Below are 19,969 nucleotides of genomic sequence, written 5' to 3' on the forward strand. Positions count from 1 at the left end.
TTGCTCTATAAGTAAGTTTCTTATATGCTGGATAAAGTCTGGATAAAATTTTAAAATAGGAAAAAATCATCCATTAATTTCTAACATTAATATTTATTTGCATAATTAATTTTACTAATTATTTATACCTGAATTAACTGTTGCAAATATTTCAAATATTTCCATATTTAATTTTAATATACGTAATATTAGAAAACAGATATGTGGGAATGTAGATATCTAATAAGAAAGATTTCTTCAGAGTAGCTTGCTGATTACAACTATAACATCAAATTGATTTTGTGATCTGCTTTATAGATCTTGAGGCAAAAGGGGATTTCTTGGAGCTCCTGCTTGGGAATTTATGAAAGAAAAGTTATCTTCACCGTGAAGACATGAAATAAAGTTGACACACATAAAGCATAAATTAAATCTTTCATTTTCAAGAATTACTCTGAGTAATCCAGTTTAATTAAGATGAAATTCACTACAGTCACCTCCATATCAGTCTTCCTGTTAAGAGCTAGAGCAAGGCATGAGTCGTGTGGAGCCATTAGATGGGCCCTTTTCCAGGAAGAATTCTGTCCTTGGTGTGGCCACTTCTAATGAGCTCTGGTATTCAAAAAGTTCAAGACTGTTGAGCTGTTGGTTTGGACTTTCCTTTTTGAGATACTTGCAAGAGTGTTTCTCATGCCTTCTCCCCACCCAGTTTGGTGCATCCCATATGGTTAGTGAGGGCTCTACAGGCTCTGGTGATCCACAGATCCAAGGCTCTTGTTCTCAGCAATGTTTTGTAAGATGAAGGACCTCTTTGGGGTCTCTGCTTCAGTTTGTGGAAGCCTCAGGAGCTGTAATGTAATGACACTGGGCAAGGCACCACAGTGGAGACCTCTGCTCTCTGGGTTTTTCCTGAACTCTTCAGAATTGCAACCTTCTTCTTGTGTGTGCAGGTTAAAATTTTTTCCAGTTAGTTTCCACTTAGTAAAAGCCAACAAATGCACAAATGATGCAGCCACAAAATTTCCACTGAAAATTTAGGGAATCGTGTACAACACATTTTAATGAGCTTTGATAACAGTCCAACCTTTATTTACAAATTTTTCATTTGTTATTAAAATTGGATTTTGAATAACTATGTAAATGTCTGCTTCGACTCTCTAGAGAACATCTGTATAGAACTGAAGGTTGTGCAGTAGTTTGTTGTGTAGCTAATACTGGTGATACTTACATGCTTTTGATGACACAGGAAAGGAAAAATATATAACTCCCCATTCCTATTCCTTTGTTGGTGTTTGTCAAAAAAAACCCCAGCATGCTGGGACATAGCTCTCAAATGCTGTCTCCTGCCTGGCAGCTCGTGCTGTCAGCAGTGCTTTGTGAGGGTCTAACTATGCAACTTTTTTGTAACTCATCTTTGAGATTTTTGTCCTGAAAATCACTAAACATGTATTAAATGTCTGATTTAGGGGATGCTTTTTTCTAATTTTGTACTGATAAAAGTAGAAATCTGAAAACTAATTTAATCAAAAGAAACAGGCTTTAATTTTGTACTTGCCATGCAATTTATTACATGTCAGTACAGAAATGAAAATAGTTTTTGTTGTGCGCATTATTCTATAATTATAAATCACATTGTTTAAAGAGTTTTTTTTTTTAATATTTCCATTGAAAAAATGTAGGGAAATAGTTACATCTCTGTATTTGTTCTACTGTTTCTTAACCTGTCATTAAAATGGACTAGGAAAAGATCTCTACAGAACCCTCATTATTTAATTATTTTAAAATGTATACTATAGAATAATCAATATGTAGTTTCAGAAAAAATAAACAAGCTTGTTCATCAACCTTTTGGAGGGTGTGGCTGTTCACCTTGGATGGGGGATGTTATTATGTTTCTGTAATCTCCTGTCAAATCAAAAGCTCAGCAGCAGGATTAACAGAACTTCTGTAAGTGTGTGTCTCTAATACTTTTGACAAATAAATTTTATATGACCATCTAAATTCAAATATTCCTTATAAAGTTCCTGGAGATTTATTGGTTTTGTTAATAAAGAGGTTCTTTATATATATATATACACACACATATATATATGTATGTTAAAGCCTCTCTTTTGAGAAAACAGCAAGAAACTGTAGTTTCCTACTGGTGGAATTTGAGAGCATGTATCCTACTGTATACTCTAGCACAATCACTACAGTTTGTTTTTCTGACTGAATCTGATTAAATCTCAACTCAAGAATAGTAACCACAGAAAAGTAGGGATAGAATTCCTCTGTACTAAAAACATGTTTCAGACAAGTCTGTTAAATACCTCATACATGGTGTGGATCTATTATGGGAAAGCATTCAGACTAATGTCAATATTTGATTTGTATCATTGAGAAGCCAGGGAATATCATTATCTCATCCACCCCTTCCTCCCCTCCCCTCCCCACCCTGTCCCAGAGCCTCCTAGGCCTCAGGAGTCAGAGGTAAGATAATTTTTTTATCTATCTAGCTAAAGAAAAGTCAGTTCTGTATTTGGTAATTTATAGATGTTTGTTACTAAAGGATAATTTGTGAAGATTTTGTGCAGCATTTCTTAGTGAAAATTTGTTTGCATGCTATAACCTACAGATAATACTGCTTGATCTTATTAGTTTGATAAACTTCATCTAGTGTATGTTGCATATAGCACATCTTAATTTGTTTTGAAAGGTAGATATGGATAGATCAAAGAGAATACAAATTAAGTCATAGATCTCCATTTGACTTTGCAAAAAAGAGAAATATAGAGATGGAATCTTCATCCTAGTGTATTGAACAAACTACATTTGGGCATTGTGGAGGAAATGCAGACATGGAGCTGTGTGTGATGGTATTGTAAGAATTGCTCTCCAGGCTAAGAGGTTTTCACCTAGTGCAAATCAGCCCTCAGAATATGTGCTAGCACATATGTGCAGACAGAGTGCTAGAACATGGCTTAGGAGAAAGCCCTAGAAAGATTCAGAATGGATATGGGCCTTTTTGTGGACCAAAGGAGCAATAAAGTGCATTAGTGCTCTGGAAGGGGTCTTAAATTTCTGCACTGAAGAGCTGAGCAAGTTCCTAGCAGAGAGGTGGATGTTCCTTTCAACCTGCTTTGAAGCCTCTCTTGCTGACCACCACCAGAAGTATAACACTGGATTTGGCTGAAAAGGGAGAAAGAAGGCAAGAGACTACCTCTAAATTTGGAGAGATGGATTTTCAGCTGGGTTGTAGGAAATTAATTTCTTCAACCTGTTTCAACTGGTTTTTATTTTTGAAAATTTGGAAGGCCTCAAAAGTCTCTAGAGTAGTTCTTCACAGAGCATGCAATACCTGTTTATTAGGGACTTTTTCTGGGATGTGATACAATTGGCTTTATGTCTGTACATTAAATCAAGTAGGATGAGAGTCTGAAAAAGGTTGTAAGCACTGGGAAGGGTGAGTGTCTTTGGTCTGCCTTGCTGGAAGCATGCTGAATACTGACTACGATGGCATTGCTGTTGCTCTAGCACCTAAGTCCAAGCCTGGGTGTGCAAATAGGGAATTTGATAGAATGATAGAATAGATTATTTACAAGAATAATGTAAATAGAATAGATTATTTACAAGAATATCCTCAGAGCTTTCAGGTTTAATGTGGAGAAATAGTTGATCCCCAGACCTACTGTTTTTCTCACTTCTGTATTTCTGCGTTAAACTGTATTTCTGCATTAAACTGTATTTCTCATTGAAAACATTTTTGTAAACGGCTTTCCCCAGCCAACACGTGCTTCCTCCAAAAGTGCAAATCCAATGGTATCAAAATAGAGCCAAACAAAACTGTTGTGGCTGAATGAATGTGTCTAGATAAGTGAGCATTGCTACCCTTAGTCCTTATTCCAGGGGGTTGCCGCTTCTCCAAACACAGTCCTACAAAAAAATCTTTGACATTGTCTCAATAACCATATTAATTAGGCAGTTGAGTCCTTGCAGAATTCAGAATTCTGTCTATTTAAAATTGTGGATGATACGGTGTGTATTTTTGTTTTATAGAGGCTGACCTCATTCCTGAACTGAGTGAAGCTGAAGAATATGAGGTATAGCATTCATTTTTTTTCAGAGTGTATTTAAAATAAATACATTTCAACTAGATTGAAATTGCATTCTGTGAAAATTGACAAAACTATGTCACCAAATGAGTGTATTATCTGCATTTATGTATACATATATATGCATGTATGTGCATACATAGCCTTTGAGCTATATTTCTCCCTAGATAACTCTGGAGATACCTCAGTATTTCTCTGGGGTTAGAGGTACATGGTGAAGTAAAGGATATCACAGAATATTCCTAAATATTTTTAATATGAGGCACCAGTTTGCAATCACCCCTCTGTGAAGTCTGACGGAATTGTTCATCAAAGAATCAAAGCTGCCATCCAGTGTTAGGCTTTTTAGTTAAAGAGGAGTTTGATTTCTCCTTACTTGTGATGGTTTTATCATGTAGTAAATTAAAGTAAGGGAAGACGATAGTTGTGCTGAAGAGTGAGAATCAAGTGTGTCTGCTATCAGTGTGCTATTGGTTTAACTGTTACTCAGAAATTCTTGGAGGTTCATTTGCTTCTTGAACCCAAGTGAGACTTTAAAGTATAGCTTTGTTTTACAAAATTTTTGATGATCTTATGATAACCTTTGGAGGCTTCATATTCAGTAACTAGGTCTCCAGTGTTGCAGCAAGGAGAGATGTAAAAATGCCATGATTTTAACAGTCTCCAATACCAATTGTGTAACATAGACAGTTACTTCAGTAGGACAATGATCAAGTAATATCAAGTAATCCGTCATAATTTTTAATTTATTGTTTTAGTCTATGACCACAACATTCTCACTTCATGACAAGTCCTTTTAGTTAAATAGCACAGCCTGTGCTCACCTATCTATTTACCCTCCCTTGCATTTGTGGACACTGAGTAGTCAGTAGTACAGTAATTTCTCTTTTCTAATGTATCTAGATTATTATGTTGCATCTGTTTCACACCAGTGAACATCAACTGATTTTTACTTGAATCGAAAAAGTTTAAAACTCATACACTGCCTTGCAGAAATAGAAACATGGGCCTGTCCAGTCTAGCCCAGGTTTGAAGGCAATCAGTGGTGGTGCTGCTGTCCCTACATTTTGGATATTTAGTTCTTCAAATGAAGTCCAAACCTGAGAGTGACATCTGAGGTACCTTATGTTAAGTGCATGAGGGGTTGCTGGTTCAAAGAGGCGCTGCAGTGTGAAGCCCAGCTCTAGCCTAGTGGGTAAAGCCCTTGCTCTGGTGAGACTGGGTGAAGGCTCACAACTCCTGTTTGCTGAGTGCCTCAGTCAAAAACATACTCAGCAGCTCTTTATCTTGGGCACGTTCCTTCAAAGGCTGTTGATTTTTTACATTACTCTCCCTGCTGTGCCCTGCTCAATGCAGGAATGGGAGATCTACTCAACCTAAACTATAGTGGAAACTGAGGAGTTGTTAGATTGATGACTGTGCCTATCTCCTGTCTACTGGGTGTTTTCTCTCAGCATTATGCTTGTGAATAATAAACAGTGGCATTTCCACCACATTGCCAAGCCAGATCTTTAAAAAAAAAACAAAAAAACAAAACTATTTTGCAAGAGGCCCTGTGCTGCTCTGTCTCTTCGGGCTATGTGTGCCTGTCAAATCAGGTCCTTTCAGAAACTGAAAGTGTACCTCAATCTACATGGCAGAGTTGGGCTGGGACAGGTTTGATTCTGGTGCAGCACTAGATGGGGACACAGCACAGAACTGCAGGGACTGCTGTGTCTAAGTCAAAACAAAAATGCTTGCTGAGGGAGTTAGGTGCTTCAATGATAATATTTTTTTTTTTTATTTTGTGCAGGGAAAGCTGTAGAGTGGATGAAAAGATTTGACCTTAGATCCTCAAGCACTGCCTAAATGCTGATTGCATTCAGGCACATTTTGGGTTTTTTTCTTTTGGATATGTCCTTAAAAGGCAGAACTCTAACACAGATTTTGCACAAAGTATTGTTATTCATTGTCATTCATATTCAGAAAACAAAGGGTCATAACAGGACTAGGGCCTATGGCTCACAACACTTGTGAAACTCTGACAGTCTTGATGAGGATCATGAACTCTTCCAGAACACTCTGACAATTCAGCAGAATTGAGGTCATAAATATATTTTACAAATTATGTTGTTGTTATTATCGTTTAATTACCATCAGGATATTAGTGCAAACCTCTAAGGCATTCTGAAGGCAAAAACATTTTTTCATTGCAGTGTATACAATCTATGCTATATATTGCATATACAATTGCATTTTATTAGGAAAGAGTTTGGGCCTTCTTAATAAAGTAAATAGATACTGTGAGTGATTTTTGCCTCTCAAACACAATTTAAGTAACACAATATTGAAGAAGTTATTGGGACACAGCATTTTAATGCTTTTATTGCAAATAAGTAATATTTTTCAAGATAAAAGAGGATATGTCTTCTTGCAGTTAATACTTTAGTTTAAGACAGTCTTCTCAAGTGTTATTTTGCTTTACCCCTCTTGATTTAACTATCCAGGAAAATGTATTATTAGAGCTTAGTTTTCATTCATGTTCAGTCTATAAACATTTTTAATTGTCTTCGGCTATGATATTTTTTCAAAGGATGAAGTTGATGAAAAGGAAACAGAGGTGGATGAAGAAACTGCAGTGGTTCCTAGCACTGACAGTACAATGAACCAATTGAGGAGAGATTTTCAGGTGATTACATCCAGCTACAGTCAAGAAAAAATGCGAACAAAACCCAGTGAAGCCAAAACAAATAGATACCTAACAAGAGAAGAATTGCATGGTAAGGATAATGTTTTCAAAGCAGTTTATTATGCTACTTCTCCACCTATTGGTGAAAATTCTGAAGAGGAAGATCCTTTTCTGGAATCCCAAACAATTACTGGAATTCCTTCTCAACTCATTGACTCCACCAAAGGCAGAGAAGACGAGTTTATATATCTTTCTTCAGGCACCGAGCCAACAAGAATAACCACCTCTGGCCACAGTGACGAAGATTTCTTATTGCCTCCTTTTAAACCTCATCAGGAATCTGATGACTTTTGGAGTTCAGTTCCTACCACTTCTTCATCACAGCTGGTTACAGAGGAGGCCTCCCAAGAAGATGCCCTTCCTTCAGGAAGCCCAGATATCAGTGTGCATGATGTCCTTTCCCAAGGCTCCATTAGATATGTTTCAGAAGTTGTAGCACCCTCAAGCTCCGATGAGCCTCCAAAGCATACTTCTTCCCCTGATGGAAATTTATGGTTTCGTAATGCTACAGATCCAACAACTCAGTCTGTTGATACATCACCTAGCGGGCAATTGTCTCAGACCAGTTACACTGATGCTTATGTAGAGGGATTAAAGCCGACTACAGCGCCCTACACAAGCAGCCCAGTGGTTTTACAAGACACCTCAGATGCGGATTTAGAATTGCCACATTATTCTACCTTTGCTTTCTCCTCTGCTGAATTATCACCTCACTCTATCTCTTCAAGCTCTGGAGAATATGGTTCTGCTTCTGCTGCCAGTGAGGTACTCTCTCAGACAACTCAGCCAGTCTATAATGGTGAGATACCTCTTCAACCTTCCTACAGTAGTGAAGTGTTTCCTCTAGTCACCCCTTTATTGTTTGACTCTCAGATGCTCGACACTACCCCTGCTACATCAGATAGTGATGTGACCTTGCATGCTACACCTGTATTTCCCAGTGTTGATGTGTCATTTGAACCCACCCTGTCTTCCTATGATGATGTACCTTTGCTTACATTTTCCTCTGCTTCCTCCAGTAGTAAAATGTTTCACCGTTTGTATACAGTTTCTCAAATGTTTCCACAAAGTGCTACTCCAGCTGTTGCAAGCGATAAGGTGTCCCTGCATGCTTCTTTGACGTTGGCAGTGGGTGATCCATTAATACAGCCAAGCCTTGCTCAATTTGCTGATGTGGTGTCACATCAGACCACTCATGCTGCTTCGGAGACACTGATGTTTGGTCATAATAGAACTCACATATTTTCTCAAGTTGAACCATCCAGCAGTGATTTAAATATGCATGTACTATCTACAATGTCTGAACTTCCTTATGCTTTGTCTGGTAATGTGGGCTCCCTCCAAAGCTTTACTGTTTCCTTTGACTCTGCAGAATTTGTGCATGATTCTGTTGACGTATTTCATCAAGATCCTTTATTTAGCAGCTATAACAATGTACTGGTGCATAAACCTTCTTCTGTAATATCACAAGCTGAAACTTTGCTGCAGCCTACACGCTCTCTATCTAGTGACACGGATTGGTCTGAAGCATACTCTGGTAGTGAGTCCCTTTTGCCTGACACAGATACTTTGACAGTACTTAACGTTTCTTCCTCTGATTTTGTTGATGAGATTCCATATGAATCATCTGGGTTTAGTGATGTTAATAAGATGCTTCAAAAAGGTGATGTAATATATGGAGATGAGAGAGAACTGAAAATTTCCTCTTCTTTAAGTGAAATGGCTTCCAGTGCTGAAAGTAAAGTGATACATGAACTTTCTACATCTGTTTCTAATAATGTTGTAATCAAGCAGAATATGACTCTGCAAGAAAGCCCACTTCCTGTTTCTAGCACAAAGGGAATCCTTCCAGTCTCTCTTGCTTTTCCCACTACTAAGATATTTGATCATGATATTAGTAAACTTACAGAAAAGCACCTTTCTGTTCAGCCTTTGCATGTTACAACTCCAGCCTTTGATGACACTTTGCTTAAACCTATGCTTAGTGCAAGCTCAGATCAAGCTCTCTCTGTCCCTGCTTATAGCAAAATGTTATCCTCGACTCAGCTGTACTTTTATGAGACCTCAGCTACATTAAATAATGAAGCATTACTGCAGTCCTCCTTCCAATCTTCTGGCGATGGCACTCTGCTTAACACAGCTGCAGTTGTGCCTAGTGATCCCATATTGGCTGAAAGCTCAAGGGTTCAAAAAGATAGTTCTACATTTGACCAAATATCGCATCAAATGGCACCAGTTACTGCTACAACTGAAAGCAAGCTGCATTCTACATCTGCACCTTTTGTTGCTGACATGATGTCAAACACTTTTAGTAAGCCCACAGCGTCACTTCAAGGTTTATCTTTTTCTTATGAAAGTGAGAGATACATTTCATCCAGTTTATCTAACAGTGAAGATGTTCAGAAGGTCATGCCTTCGTTGTACAGTAGCGATGCTTCGTTTCAGCTGACCAGTTTAGAAAATACAAATGCCTTTCCGTCCCAGGCAGCGAATGCTGCAACAACTCCCTTCCTAACAGGTGACACATCATCACATGTAGCTACTCCTACAGACAGCCATATCTCTTCAAGTGTTTTTGAAAGAATTGAGGTTGACAGTGTCTCTTCAAGTTCCACACTTGGTTTTGATCCTGTTCATATGCCTGCAGTTGTTTCTGGTTCTGATGTGTCCGTTCATCACACTCTTCCGTTACCAAATACATTTATTTCAGTTACAGCTGTTCCTTCCAAAAGTGAGATCCCTGTAACTTTGAATAGGTTGCTGGTTCCTTCTGGAGAATCCTCTGGGTTGTCCCCCAGTGTCATGTCCAGTACTGATTTGTGGTCTTCTGTAGTTGAGGATGACTACGATGAATATGATGATGCCTTCCCTGTAAGTAACTGCATCTCATGCACATCCCATAGAGAAGATCAGGATATGATAGTAGAGGATGAAAATACAAAGGTAAATAATAACAAGGATCAGAGTAACCTAATTGTAAGTTCACATTCTGAGAAACCTGAAGAACAGAAGTTTTCTACTGCTGCATCTGACAGTCAGATAAACCGTGCCATGGACAGACGTAATTTTACATCCATACCAACTCTGACAGTGAATGTGATCCCTGAGAAGCACAACAACCTGAAAATTTTGGAGAACCACATTCAGACCTCTAGTGTCGAATTGCAAAATACATCAGAATCTAAGTCTTGGGCTGTTTTGACAAGTGATGAAGAAAGTGGTTCTGGCCAAGGTACCTCAGATAGCCTTAACGATAACGAAACTTCAACAGATTTCAGTTTTCCTGACCATAATGAGAGAGACACTGAAGGGGCAGTTGAAGCAGGTAACTCAGAATTAACTCCTGGATCATCACAATCATCAGCCTCATCTGTTACTAGTGATCACTCATCAGTGTTCAACATCTCTGAGGCAGGTTAGTTATGGATAAGTCTAATGAATACCGTGGGAAGCTGTCAGGGGATACTTTTGTGCCATAGAGAATGAGAAGGTTTATCTACAGATAATAAAAGGGAACGTAACAGTGTCAATGGGTGTGATTAAGGAAGCATTGGGGAACAGGGTTTCATAGAGAGCTGGCTATCTTGTGAATGCTACTTCTGGCTACTTAAAACTGCACCTGAAATATTCTTTTGTAAGATGATTGATGGTCTGCTTTTGGATAGATGCATACTGTCAGCAGAAGTTGAGTCATACAAAATCTGAAACCAGAATTGTTTCAGTGCTAATTTTTGCTTTTATTTTTAAAGGTTTGAGAGGGACTTAGGTTCTCTGTTGAGTTCTTTGTACAGAGATTAGTGCTGCCCGTATGGAAATACCACCAGAGGAAACCATGCCTCTGCCAGAGGAAACATGCCTCTGATATTCTCTTCTAAACTTACAGCAGCACATTTTTTTGTGTTTTCTAAGAGGATGAACAAGGAAGAAGATGCTGGTCTTATTCTGATTCATAAAAACATTCATTTTTGCTCTGTGTATGCCACTTTCAGATTTCAGTGAGATGCAGAATTTTTGTGCCAGATTTGTGTATTCCCAATGTGGAGCCAGATTCTCCTCTAGATGTTCATGTTTAATGCTATTTTCTTATTTATTCCTCTTAAATTCAGTGAGAGTATTTGCAACCCACGATTCCGAGGATAACGTCAGAAGTCAAAATTCATAAACATATCCTTTGTATTTAAAAATGCACTGTGGAAAATCTGAAGTATTTAGGCACATAATTTTCATTCCTTCTTGTGCTAGAGAATTGAAAATCAAAGAATCAAGTCAAAAATAATCTATGATCTTTGAAAAAAAAAAACAGACAAGGAGACAAGGTTGAATTGGTATTTTAGAAAATAAATTGAACTTCTGTAATGTACTTGCATCATCTATAGAGGGCAGTATCATTCAACTAAACCTATTAAGGAATGGCATTCACAAAGCATGGGAAGGTTTCAGCCCAGTCCTACAAACAAATACATCGTTGAATTACATAAGGTTGTATTTCTCATGAGCAACAGAATACTAACATGAAAAGGTGGTAAATTGACACTTGATATACTTTGGGCTAGAACAATACGAAAAATAAAAAATAAAATTAAAAGAGAATAAAAAACATTGAAATTACTAAGAGTCCTAACAAGGTAGGTGTTACAAAACTGAATTAATAAGTGAATTAGTTCACTGGTAAGAAGTTACCACTTTATGTAAAATGCATAACATTCCTTCAAAAATAAGCAAAAATAGCATTAATATTTCAAAAACTCTTTTATTAGTATGACTGAGTGTTGCCATAAGGTACTAGAGTTTACGTAATGGGTGTCATTTGAATTTTTATCAATAGTAACTCAAAAAGAATTATACAGTACTGGAGGAGGAGTACAACAGACTTAGTTTGTCTTCTAGATATTATTGAAAGACACTCTACAGTATCATTTCATGTTCATTACTTTTTTTCCAACACATGATGCCAAATACTGACTTTAAATAAGCTGAACATTCAATTTCAGCATGTCTAACATGGTCTCCTGTAAATCAAAGACATATTTGCCTAATTAAATTACAAAGAAAGGCAGCAAACACAAAAATTAATCTCTCACCTGAGAACTTACTTATACATTGCAATGGATTTTGCAGAAATTGGTGAAATGTCTTCATCGTGACCATTACAGAAAAGCATTGTCATTTAAACTTTTCTCAGTCTTGTAGCTGTTGATCCATAATTATGCTTGTTCTGAACTAGGATTTTCTCCTTAAGACCTCCTTAAGACTACCCAAACTTTTCAACTTCTGTTGAAAAACTAAGTCAAATTAATAGAAAGAAATATGCAACGGATCCAAACACATCAGTTATTAGAAATCAAAGAAATCTGCTATAGCTGAGACTACCTTTTCAGCTGCCATCATTGGAGTGAATGAAGTAGGCAAGAAACCCTCTGTTACAGGAGAAGCCTGCACTTCATTCCCCATAGGAGGAATCCTAATAGGATATGGTCATGAAGTTTGAAGGAGCACTGTCATCACACAGATAGGATTGGATTTTATGCTGTGAATTAGTCCAGAGTTGGATAAGCAAGTCTGACTGTTTCAAAGGGATCGTATTGGGCTTTCTCATGCATACACATAGTTTTTCTCTGGAATCAATAGGAAGCACCAATTTTAACCTACTCAACAGAAACTTGGAGATTTTTCAGAAGCAACTTTGTGCCTTCAATTACTTTGCCCATTGAGCTGCAGAATTTAAAGAGAAGTGGTTTGTATGGGTGTTAAAGAGTATTTTGAATTTAAACCAAGAAGACATCTGCAAAATTAGAGCCTAGACCTTTTTGCACATAAAGTCCTGAAAGCCTCTAAACTCAAGAAAATGGAAGAAAATAGAGCTGCCTGGAAATCTGTACTGTGTGAAGCCATTTGTTTTTGACATCCTATTTAGAGCATGTAATTTGCTGTCTTTTTTTTTTCCCCCTCCAGATTCAACTCCATTCCTTCCTCTCTTTGTGTAAAAGCTTTTCATTCATGTAGAATTGGTCTCTTGAAATCCCAATGGAGTGCAGATGTTTTCTGTACAGCAAAATTCTGCTCTTATACAGAAAATTCATTGCATTAGGACTGTTTGCAAAAGCAGAAAACATTCTAGGGGTTTAATTCTAAAAAGCACAAAAGTGCTTATTTCTGCATTTTCACTCAAATAATGCTCACAGTAAACTGCACAAATTGAAATAAGTCAGTTATTTTACATCAAAGTAACAACTTTGAAATACTTACTTCTTGAGGTATGATCAAAGCTAAAAATAAAGTATTGGTGTTGTCCACCATTGTGTTTCCTTCTTTAATAAAATTATAAAATATTTTGTTTTAATCTTCATACAGATTCCCATGTCCAAATAGTTCTCTCATCCAACAGTATATGGCTCACAGAAATATGAAACCAAAGCAATATCTAAATAATAATTTGAGCACCTGTAAAGATCAAGGTGGGAAATTTAAGTGTGGCTCCAGTATAGTTGAGGGAGGCAATTGAATTCAAAGGAAACAGGATGTATCTATAAGGGCAGAATGGGCAATGGATAAAAATACAGAAAGCTAAACTGCAATACAACAAGCACATAAAGACTTTTGCAAGATAATTTTTATATTAACCTATTAGCCAGAGAAGTGATTTGCATTATATGACTGACAGTTTAATATCAATTCCAATGCACATTCCAATATTATGTATTCAGATTTCTTAATTCATTTGGCTTTCAGCTAATAAAATAGATTAAAATAAAAAAAAACTTTCTTCTGAATTTTAACAACAGTCTGCTATTCTTACAAAGAGAAGTTTCCACTGCTGGAGGGCTGAGTCACATAAGCTTGAACACTTTGCTTTGCCTTCTATCTGCTTATCTTCTGTAAGCTGGTTTGCAAATGTATAAACTTTCTGCGGTACATAGTAAAAAATAGAGGTAAGTGATATTAAGTAGGCTCATTATAAGACACATTCACCTATGCTGTGCTTTTCTCAGAATTTAAACTTGGACTGTTTCAATTTTCTCTGACTGCAGAGGCAAGTAATATTAGCCATGAGTCTCGTATTGGTCTAGCTGAGAGTCTGGAATCAGAGAAGAAGACAGTTATACCACTTGTGGTCGTATCAGCCCTGACTTTTATCTGTCTAGTGATTCTTGTGGGTATTCTCATTTACTGGAGGTAAGTTGTATTTTGGTTGATCTTTTTTTCAGTTCTAAAGAGGTATGATTTGAAAAATGTGATGGGCATTATTGAGCTGGTTTACAGGAGGGAGACTGGATCATGTCTCTTACCTTTCCTTCATATTGCTCAGTGTCATAAAAATGACAAAATAAAGTGGTTTCTGTCCAAAATACTCAGATGCTTTTTTTTTTTTTTTTTTTTTTTGCAGGGGGTTTAACCACTGCAAATAGTTTATTCCCCTATTGATAGACCTTAGTAAACAATAACTCATGATTGATGCCTAGAAACCAAGTGACTAAACAGAGCACTGGGAAAAACCAGAGGGAAAAGAAAAATAGATATCATGGCATGGGACCATTTACTATCTTTCCAATCCTTTACCCATTAAAAAAGATGGTTATCAATTTAGAATGAGAATCTATTGTCCTCAACAGGACTATGTAAATAAGCAATTCATATGGCACTGTAGGAGTGTGCTGATGCTCTGTGGAAGACAGAAAGGGGTTAGTTTAATGATACTATAATAGCGTAACTGTTTGAAGATCACTTCCTGAGTAGCTCTCAGGATGCTCTGTGATTAAAAAGTCATTCTACTTCGTGATTCTGACAAACTAAAATTAGCTCTGGTCTTTCAAAGCTTTAGTGGATAACTACGGATGTGTTTCATGTGCACATGTGCTCAGGTTTCCTCATGGATGTGTTTCTCTGTGACTTGATAATTTGATAAGCCAGTAAAAAAAAAAAAAAGTAGGATAAAGGGAATTGATGGTTATTAGAAGTCATTATAACATAATTAGTAAGAGTGAAAAACTGTGTCCACACTGTGAAATAAAACAGATCAGCTAGCATGGCACAGATCTCTTCCTTACAGCTGAAATTACTTCCCTCAGAGAGGATAAAAAGAGTGGCTGCATTCACATTGCTAACTGGGGATGGCCTCTGCCTTGTGCTAACCCCAAACTGTGTCTTGCATTGTGTGAAATACTGCAAGTTCATTTGGCCTGAACTAAAAATATAACAGGAACCTTGTCAGCCACATGGCAGTATGTGGCAATACTCAAGGCTTTGGCACTCTCCCACTGGTTCTAGTTAAAGTCAGTCTTCCTAGGGACATGCCTGCTCAAGCTCTCAAAACCCTTGCACAGCCCTAAGACTTTCTCAAGTGTATAGATTGTCAGGGAGGAAATGCCGTGGTGGGGCCGGAAGGGGGAAATAAGTTGCAAAACTTCTATTTCAGTGATTGTCAGGAACCTGATCCTGCTTCCACTGTGCTAACACATAAACTAGCAGCCAGGAACAGGATTTTGCTCTTACAGGGACTGTACAAAGAATTGGGAAGACAGGCCTAAAGATCTTCTTTCAGATGCCTCCAGAGCTTGTTTCTTCTTCCTTCTTCCCAAATAATCCTGCTTAATCTAAAATAAAAAAAAATGGTGAAGAACCATTAACTTTGGCCCTTTCCAAACTACTGACTACTGTAATCTCTAGGCTGTGATGTCAGGATTATGCTTACTGACTTTTCTTCTAGTCTCCTGACACTAGTTTTCTGTCGGCCTATCAGGGTGTGTCCCACATGGGGACAGAACTCATTCCATCCCTGAACAGACTAGGCTTCAGAAACTGAGCTCAGGCATCCATTGTTCCAGGCAAGTGTGCTAGTGAGTCAGACAGCCTTTGCCATGATTAAAGACACTTGATTGATGAACCTTGAGAAAGATTTCTTCTGCTTTTCAAGGTAGTAGTTAATTGCCATAATAATTGCAAAAGTCATTTCTTAGTTTATGCTTAGTTGGATAACTCTATTCTCCATCCCAGGATTTCCAGCTAACCACCTGCATTCTGAGAATCTTTTTTTGTCATTCATGTTATGCAACATGATTGTTCATATTCAACTTCCAAAGGGTTTCATCTCTGATGCTGAGCAATATTTGAAATCTCTTTGCTAAAGAAGGCCATGCATTTAAAGACCCAGATTGTACAATGCAGTTCTAGTAATCCTACACGTTACAAGCTTGTTTTTGTCAAATAACATTGTGTTCATTTTGTATTCTTTCTCTGGGAATGAACAATTCTGTAAAACAGGTCTTTCAAAATGAAACAAAAATCCCGTTAGCAAGAATATCTTCTTGCCTTGAACCTAATCTTTTCTGTATTTCTTGTGTACTACAAAATAAAATATGGAGCTCTTTTATTGTTAATCCTCAAAATTCTCTTGGCATTATGATAACACCAGTAACTATTTCTTATTTCAGGGGAATGTAACATAAAGACTATGCATCGTAGATAGGACTTTATAGCCCTCTTTCAAAGTTGCTAAAACATTGACCTCTTATTAAAGACTGGAAAAAAATCAAAATATTAACTTCATTGCTATGTAGATTTCATTAAGCCTGGAAAATATTAGTAGAAACTCTGTAAGATTTTTCTAATGGATTTCGTTTGTTTTGAAATAATTGCTCTTAGATGTTAATGTTTCTTTTTATTTTGCACTTTTTTCCCCTAATTTGGGCCAATTATTTTCACTTATTAAAGTTCATAAAAACATTTAGGTTTACAAGAAGCTATTCTAAAATTCTTTTGCAAAGGTAGTCCAGAAAAACCATTGGTCTATCTCAGCTGGTCACATGAATGAATAATGCTTTGGGTTGCTCCCACTATTAGCTCCTTATTAGAATATTGAAAAGGTGTGTTATTTGGTTTAAAACCAAATAACTACCAAGAGCAACAAGTTCCAGTCTCTCAAGGTTAAAGAAAGGCAAAATTATTTATTTCTTCACTTTAATGATTTGTATCAGAAAAATAATTCTGTACCATCTGTTGTTTGGGTTTTGGTTTTGGGGTTTTTTTAAATGAAATTGTTAATCAGCGCTTGAGGAAATTCCTCAATCTCTTCACTATCTCATTAGGCACAATTTAAATCTTTTTTTGATCGATATTTATTTCTCTGACAGGGATTAAAACTTCTAATGGCAATATTGTCTAAAGATTGAATAATTACCAGTAGGAAAATACACCATTTTTAACTACTCTGGTTTTGTGTATCTTTTTTAATTCAAGCAATTTTCAAGCAATGTAATTTTCCTTTCATTTCTTCAGCATTATTAAGATTACAGTGGAATAAACAAGGAGATTCTTTGCCCTGTTTAGTGGCCTTGCTGTCCAGATAGACTTTTTAAAATAGCATTAGAGATAATTTTCTGTCCACATCTAGAGTCTATCCATTTCTTTCAGTATCTGTCTACTTTCTGAGTTCTTGCAGCAGAGATGTGGCAGGGATATCTGAATGTACTTGCTCTCTTCTTTTCTTGATGGCTTCATTATTACTATTTTGGGTAATTATTCATATTTGTGCATATCAGCTTTTATAATGTTTATTGTAGGAAGAGCTTGGAGAATAGTAACATGGTAACAGCTATTAGTGGGCCTTGTACCATTCAAAATTCTTTTTCAACAAACATATGTGAATTGTGGTAAAAGACCAGCTCTGATTACATGAACCACAAACTGCTAATGCACTTCCAGGTCTATTTGCATCTGTAGACATCCCAAGTATCAGCTGCCTGTCATGCAGCCTGTTAGACATTTCATGATAACAACACTTCAGAAATTACCAACCTGATGACAGACAACACCCTGAGTAGCTATTTGAATTTTAAATTTCCTCTACCACCTTGTATAATTTGAACCATACCTGTCACAGAATGTTCATTTTCTTAGCCATGGTTTGAACTAATGCCTTGAGTCCTATGATAAGTTTATGGGAACAGAGTCAAGAACCTTCTGTGAGGATCATTAAGCTTGGACATGCAGAAACACTTAAGCCAGATTTAAATATACAGAGGCCACACTCATCCATCGATAAAGGAAAAACTTTTCAACAGTGTGTCATGTCATAAATAAAAGTCTTAATAAAATATGACAATTAAAATTCCACTTGACAAACACATAAAATTAAATGCAGCTTTTAAAAAATGAATAATTAATATCCATTGAGGATCCACTTATAGATCCTTTGGTTTCACCACATCTTTAAATTATCTGTACATTTTTAAAAAATCTAGTAATTGTTTGAGAATACCTACAGCAGATAATCCTTGAGCTCAAAAGACACTGAAGTTTTCAGAGAAAGAATAATCATGCCTCTAAGACCACGCTGCATGAGCAGGAGAAGCACAAACACGTCCTGTCTCAGGTGGCTCTGACTTGCAGAGCTCAGCTCCCTCCCCGGGCAGGATCCCTCTGCACCCACACCCAGTCCCATGAGCACAGGGGCTGTGCTCCCTGCCAGCCTCAGCGCCAGTCCCAGCCCACCTCCAGCACTCCCTGCCCCAGGGCACAAGCAAGGGCACCTTTGGGTCCAGGGGCCCAAATGCTTGGAAATCTGTGTCCCCCACAGTCTGAGGCTTGGTCTTGTAGTCTCATGTAGCTGCCATTGAAGTGTTCATTCAGATCCAGTATCCCTCCTGTCAGACTGAAGGACTGCTGCTGCTGCTGTACAGATCCAGACACTGTAATTAATTCAGTGGTTTAGCACTGCCCCCATATATAAAGTGTGTGTTTGAACAAGTGCAGTGTCTAAATTACAAATTACAGTTTTAGGTTGGAGATCTAAGTGCTGAGATGAAAGGTGTAAATTAAATAATCAGGTTATTGAGTGATGGGACCTTTGTCTGGAAGTTTGAAATAGTCATCACTTTTTTCATTAACAACAAGTGATAATTAACAAGATGTGAGTATTAACGTTAGGTTTAGTCATGAAGGCTTTCAGTGCCAATGCAGAAGCAGATGGAGTGCCTATTTATGAGTCTTATTACAGGTTAAGTCACCTGCTATGAATTTGTGTCCCGAATGTGCTAAGAGTGTAATTTATTTTCAGCCACAATTAATTTTTAAAGATTAAAAATACATTGGCTCAGTGAGGGATAATGAGTGTATGGCATAATATGAGGACATTTTAAGTGCAGCTTTAGATGTGAAAGTCATTATGCTAATTAAATTCTTTAAAGCTTAATCTTTTCTCAAGCAAATAGATGACAACGTTAGTCCATAAACCTTACATGTGATAGTTGTTCTCAAGAAACAGACTTTTGGGGGAAAGACAATTTTTGGATTTGGAGCTTTCACATCAGACTGCTTGGCATGTTTGGTTGGTGTAGTTTTTAATGAACACAATACAGCATTTGCTGTGCCCAGCAGACAGGGCCAGACTTTCCAAAGTCCAGACTTTCCAAACACTTTCCAAAGTGTTTCATGATTTGAAGACTTGGAGACTTGCCTGCATCTCACAGATATTTCACACACAGTTCTGATACTAACCCTCGAGTTTTATGCTAGCATGGAGACAGCCTCTCTCACCTCAGCAGCCACCAACTCTGATGCTCGAGACTCTAAAATTTAGAAGGGTGTTCCCAGGTTCCTCCAGAGTGGTTCTTGGTCTGCATCTGTAACTGCCATTTCTAAGTGATACCACGTACATAACAGATAGTATTGCTCCAAATATCTCATGCAAAGTCAAAATTTCTCTGTGAACATCACAAATACACTTTTAGAGAATTCTAGCTGGACTTCAGATTTCGTTGTCATGTGAGTTACCAGAACTATTCTGCATGTCTCAGTTTTCTTTTAGGTAGCTGTCTGCTTTTTCTTGTGTTTTAAGAGAATCTGTATTGTACACTGATAGAAAATTCTCAACACATTCTCAGAATATGGGCATGTTTCCCAGAGGCTTAATTCAAATAAGCTTACCAAAGTCTTTATTATCTATATTAATGGTTCTGGAAAGAATGACAACAGCCACATATTCCCTATCTGTTTCTCAAAGTATCTTCAAAATTCATTTCTGTTTTTAACAATTATATGAGGGTTTTAATGACTGCAGCAATACAGGAACAGAATTATGCAGTTTTTATGACTGCAGTGATACAGAATTTAAAATAACAGTGATTACACAAAGTAACAATCATACAATGGCTGCAGCCAACAGATCTGAAGA

The 19,969-nt window shown here is 37.2% G+C and overlaps 1 protein-coding gene across 7 annotated transcripts in view; it reads left to right on the forward strand.

Annotated features, from left to right (window-relative positions):
• PTPRZ1 (protein tyrosine phosphatase receptor type Z1) overlaps positions 1-19,969 on the forward strand; it is a 133,115-nt gene that overhangs the window by 91,940 nt on the left and 21,206 nt on the right. For 4 of the 7 annotated variants that reach the window (XM_066550620.1, XM_066550622.1, XM_066550621.1 and 1 more), the window contains exons 11-13: positions 4,018-4,061; positions 6,646-10,216; positions 13,830-13,974. In XM_066550620.1, coding sequence (XP_066406717.1) covers positions 4,018-4,061; positions 6,646-10,216; positions 13,830-13,974 — 3,760 coding nt within the window. The remainder of the gene's footprint in view (positions 1-4,017; positions 4,062-6,645; positions 10,217-13,829; positions 13,975-19,969) is intronic. The other 3 variants (XM_066550625.1, XM_066550626.1, XM_066550623.1) reach the window with 2 other exon arrangements.

This window comes from Molothrus aeneus, chromosome 5 (genome assembly GCF_037042795.1).
Source record: "Molothrus aeneus isolate 106 chromosome 5, BPBGC_Maene_1.0, whole genome shotgun sequence".
NCBI lineage: Eukaryota > Metazoa > Chordata > Aves > Passeriformes > Icteridae > Molothrus > Molothrus aeneus.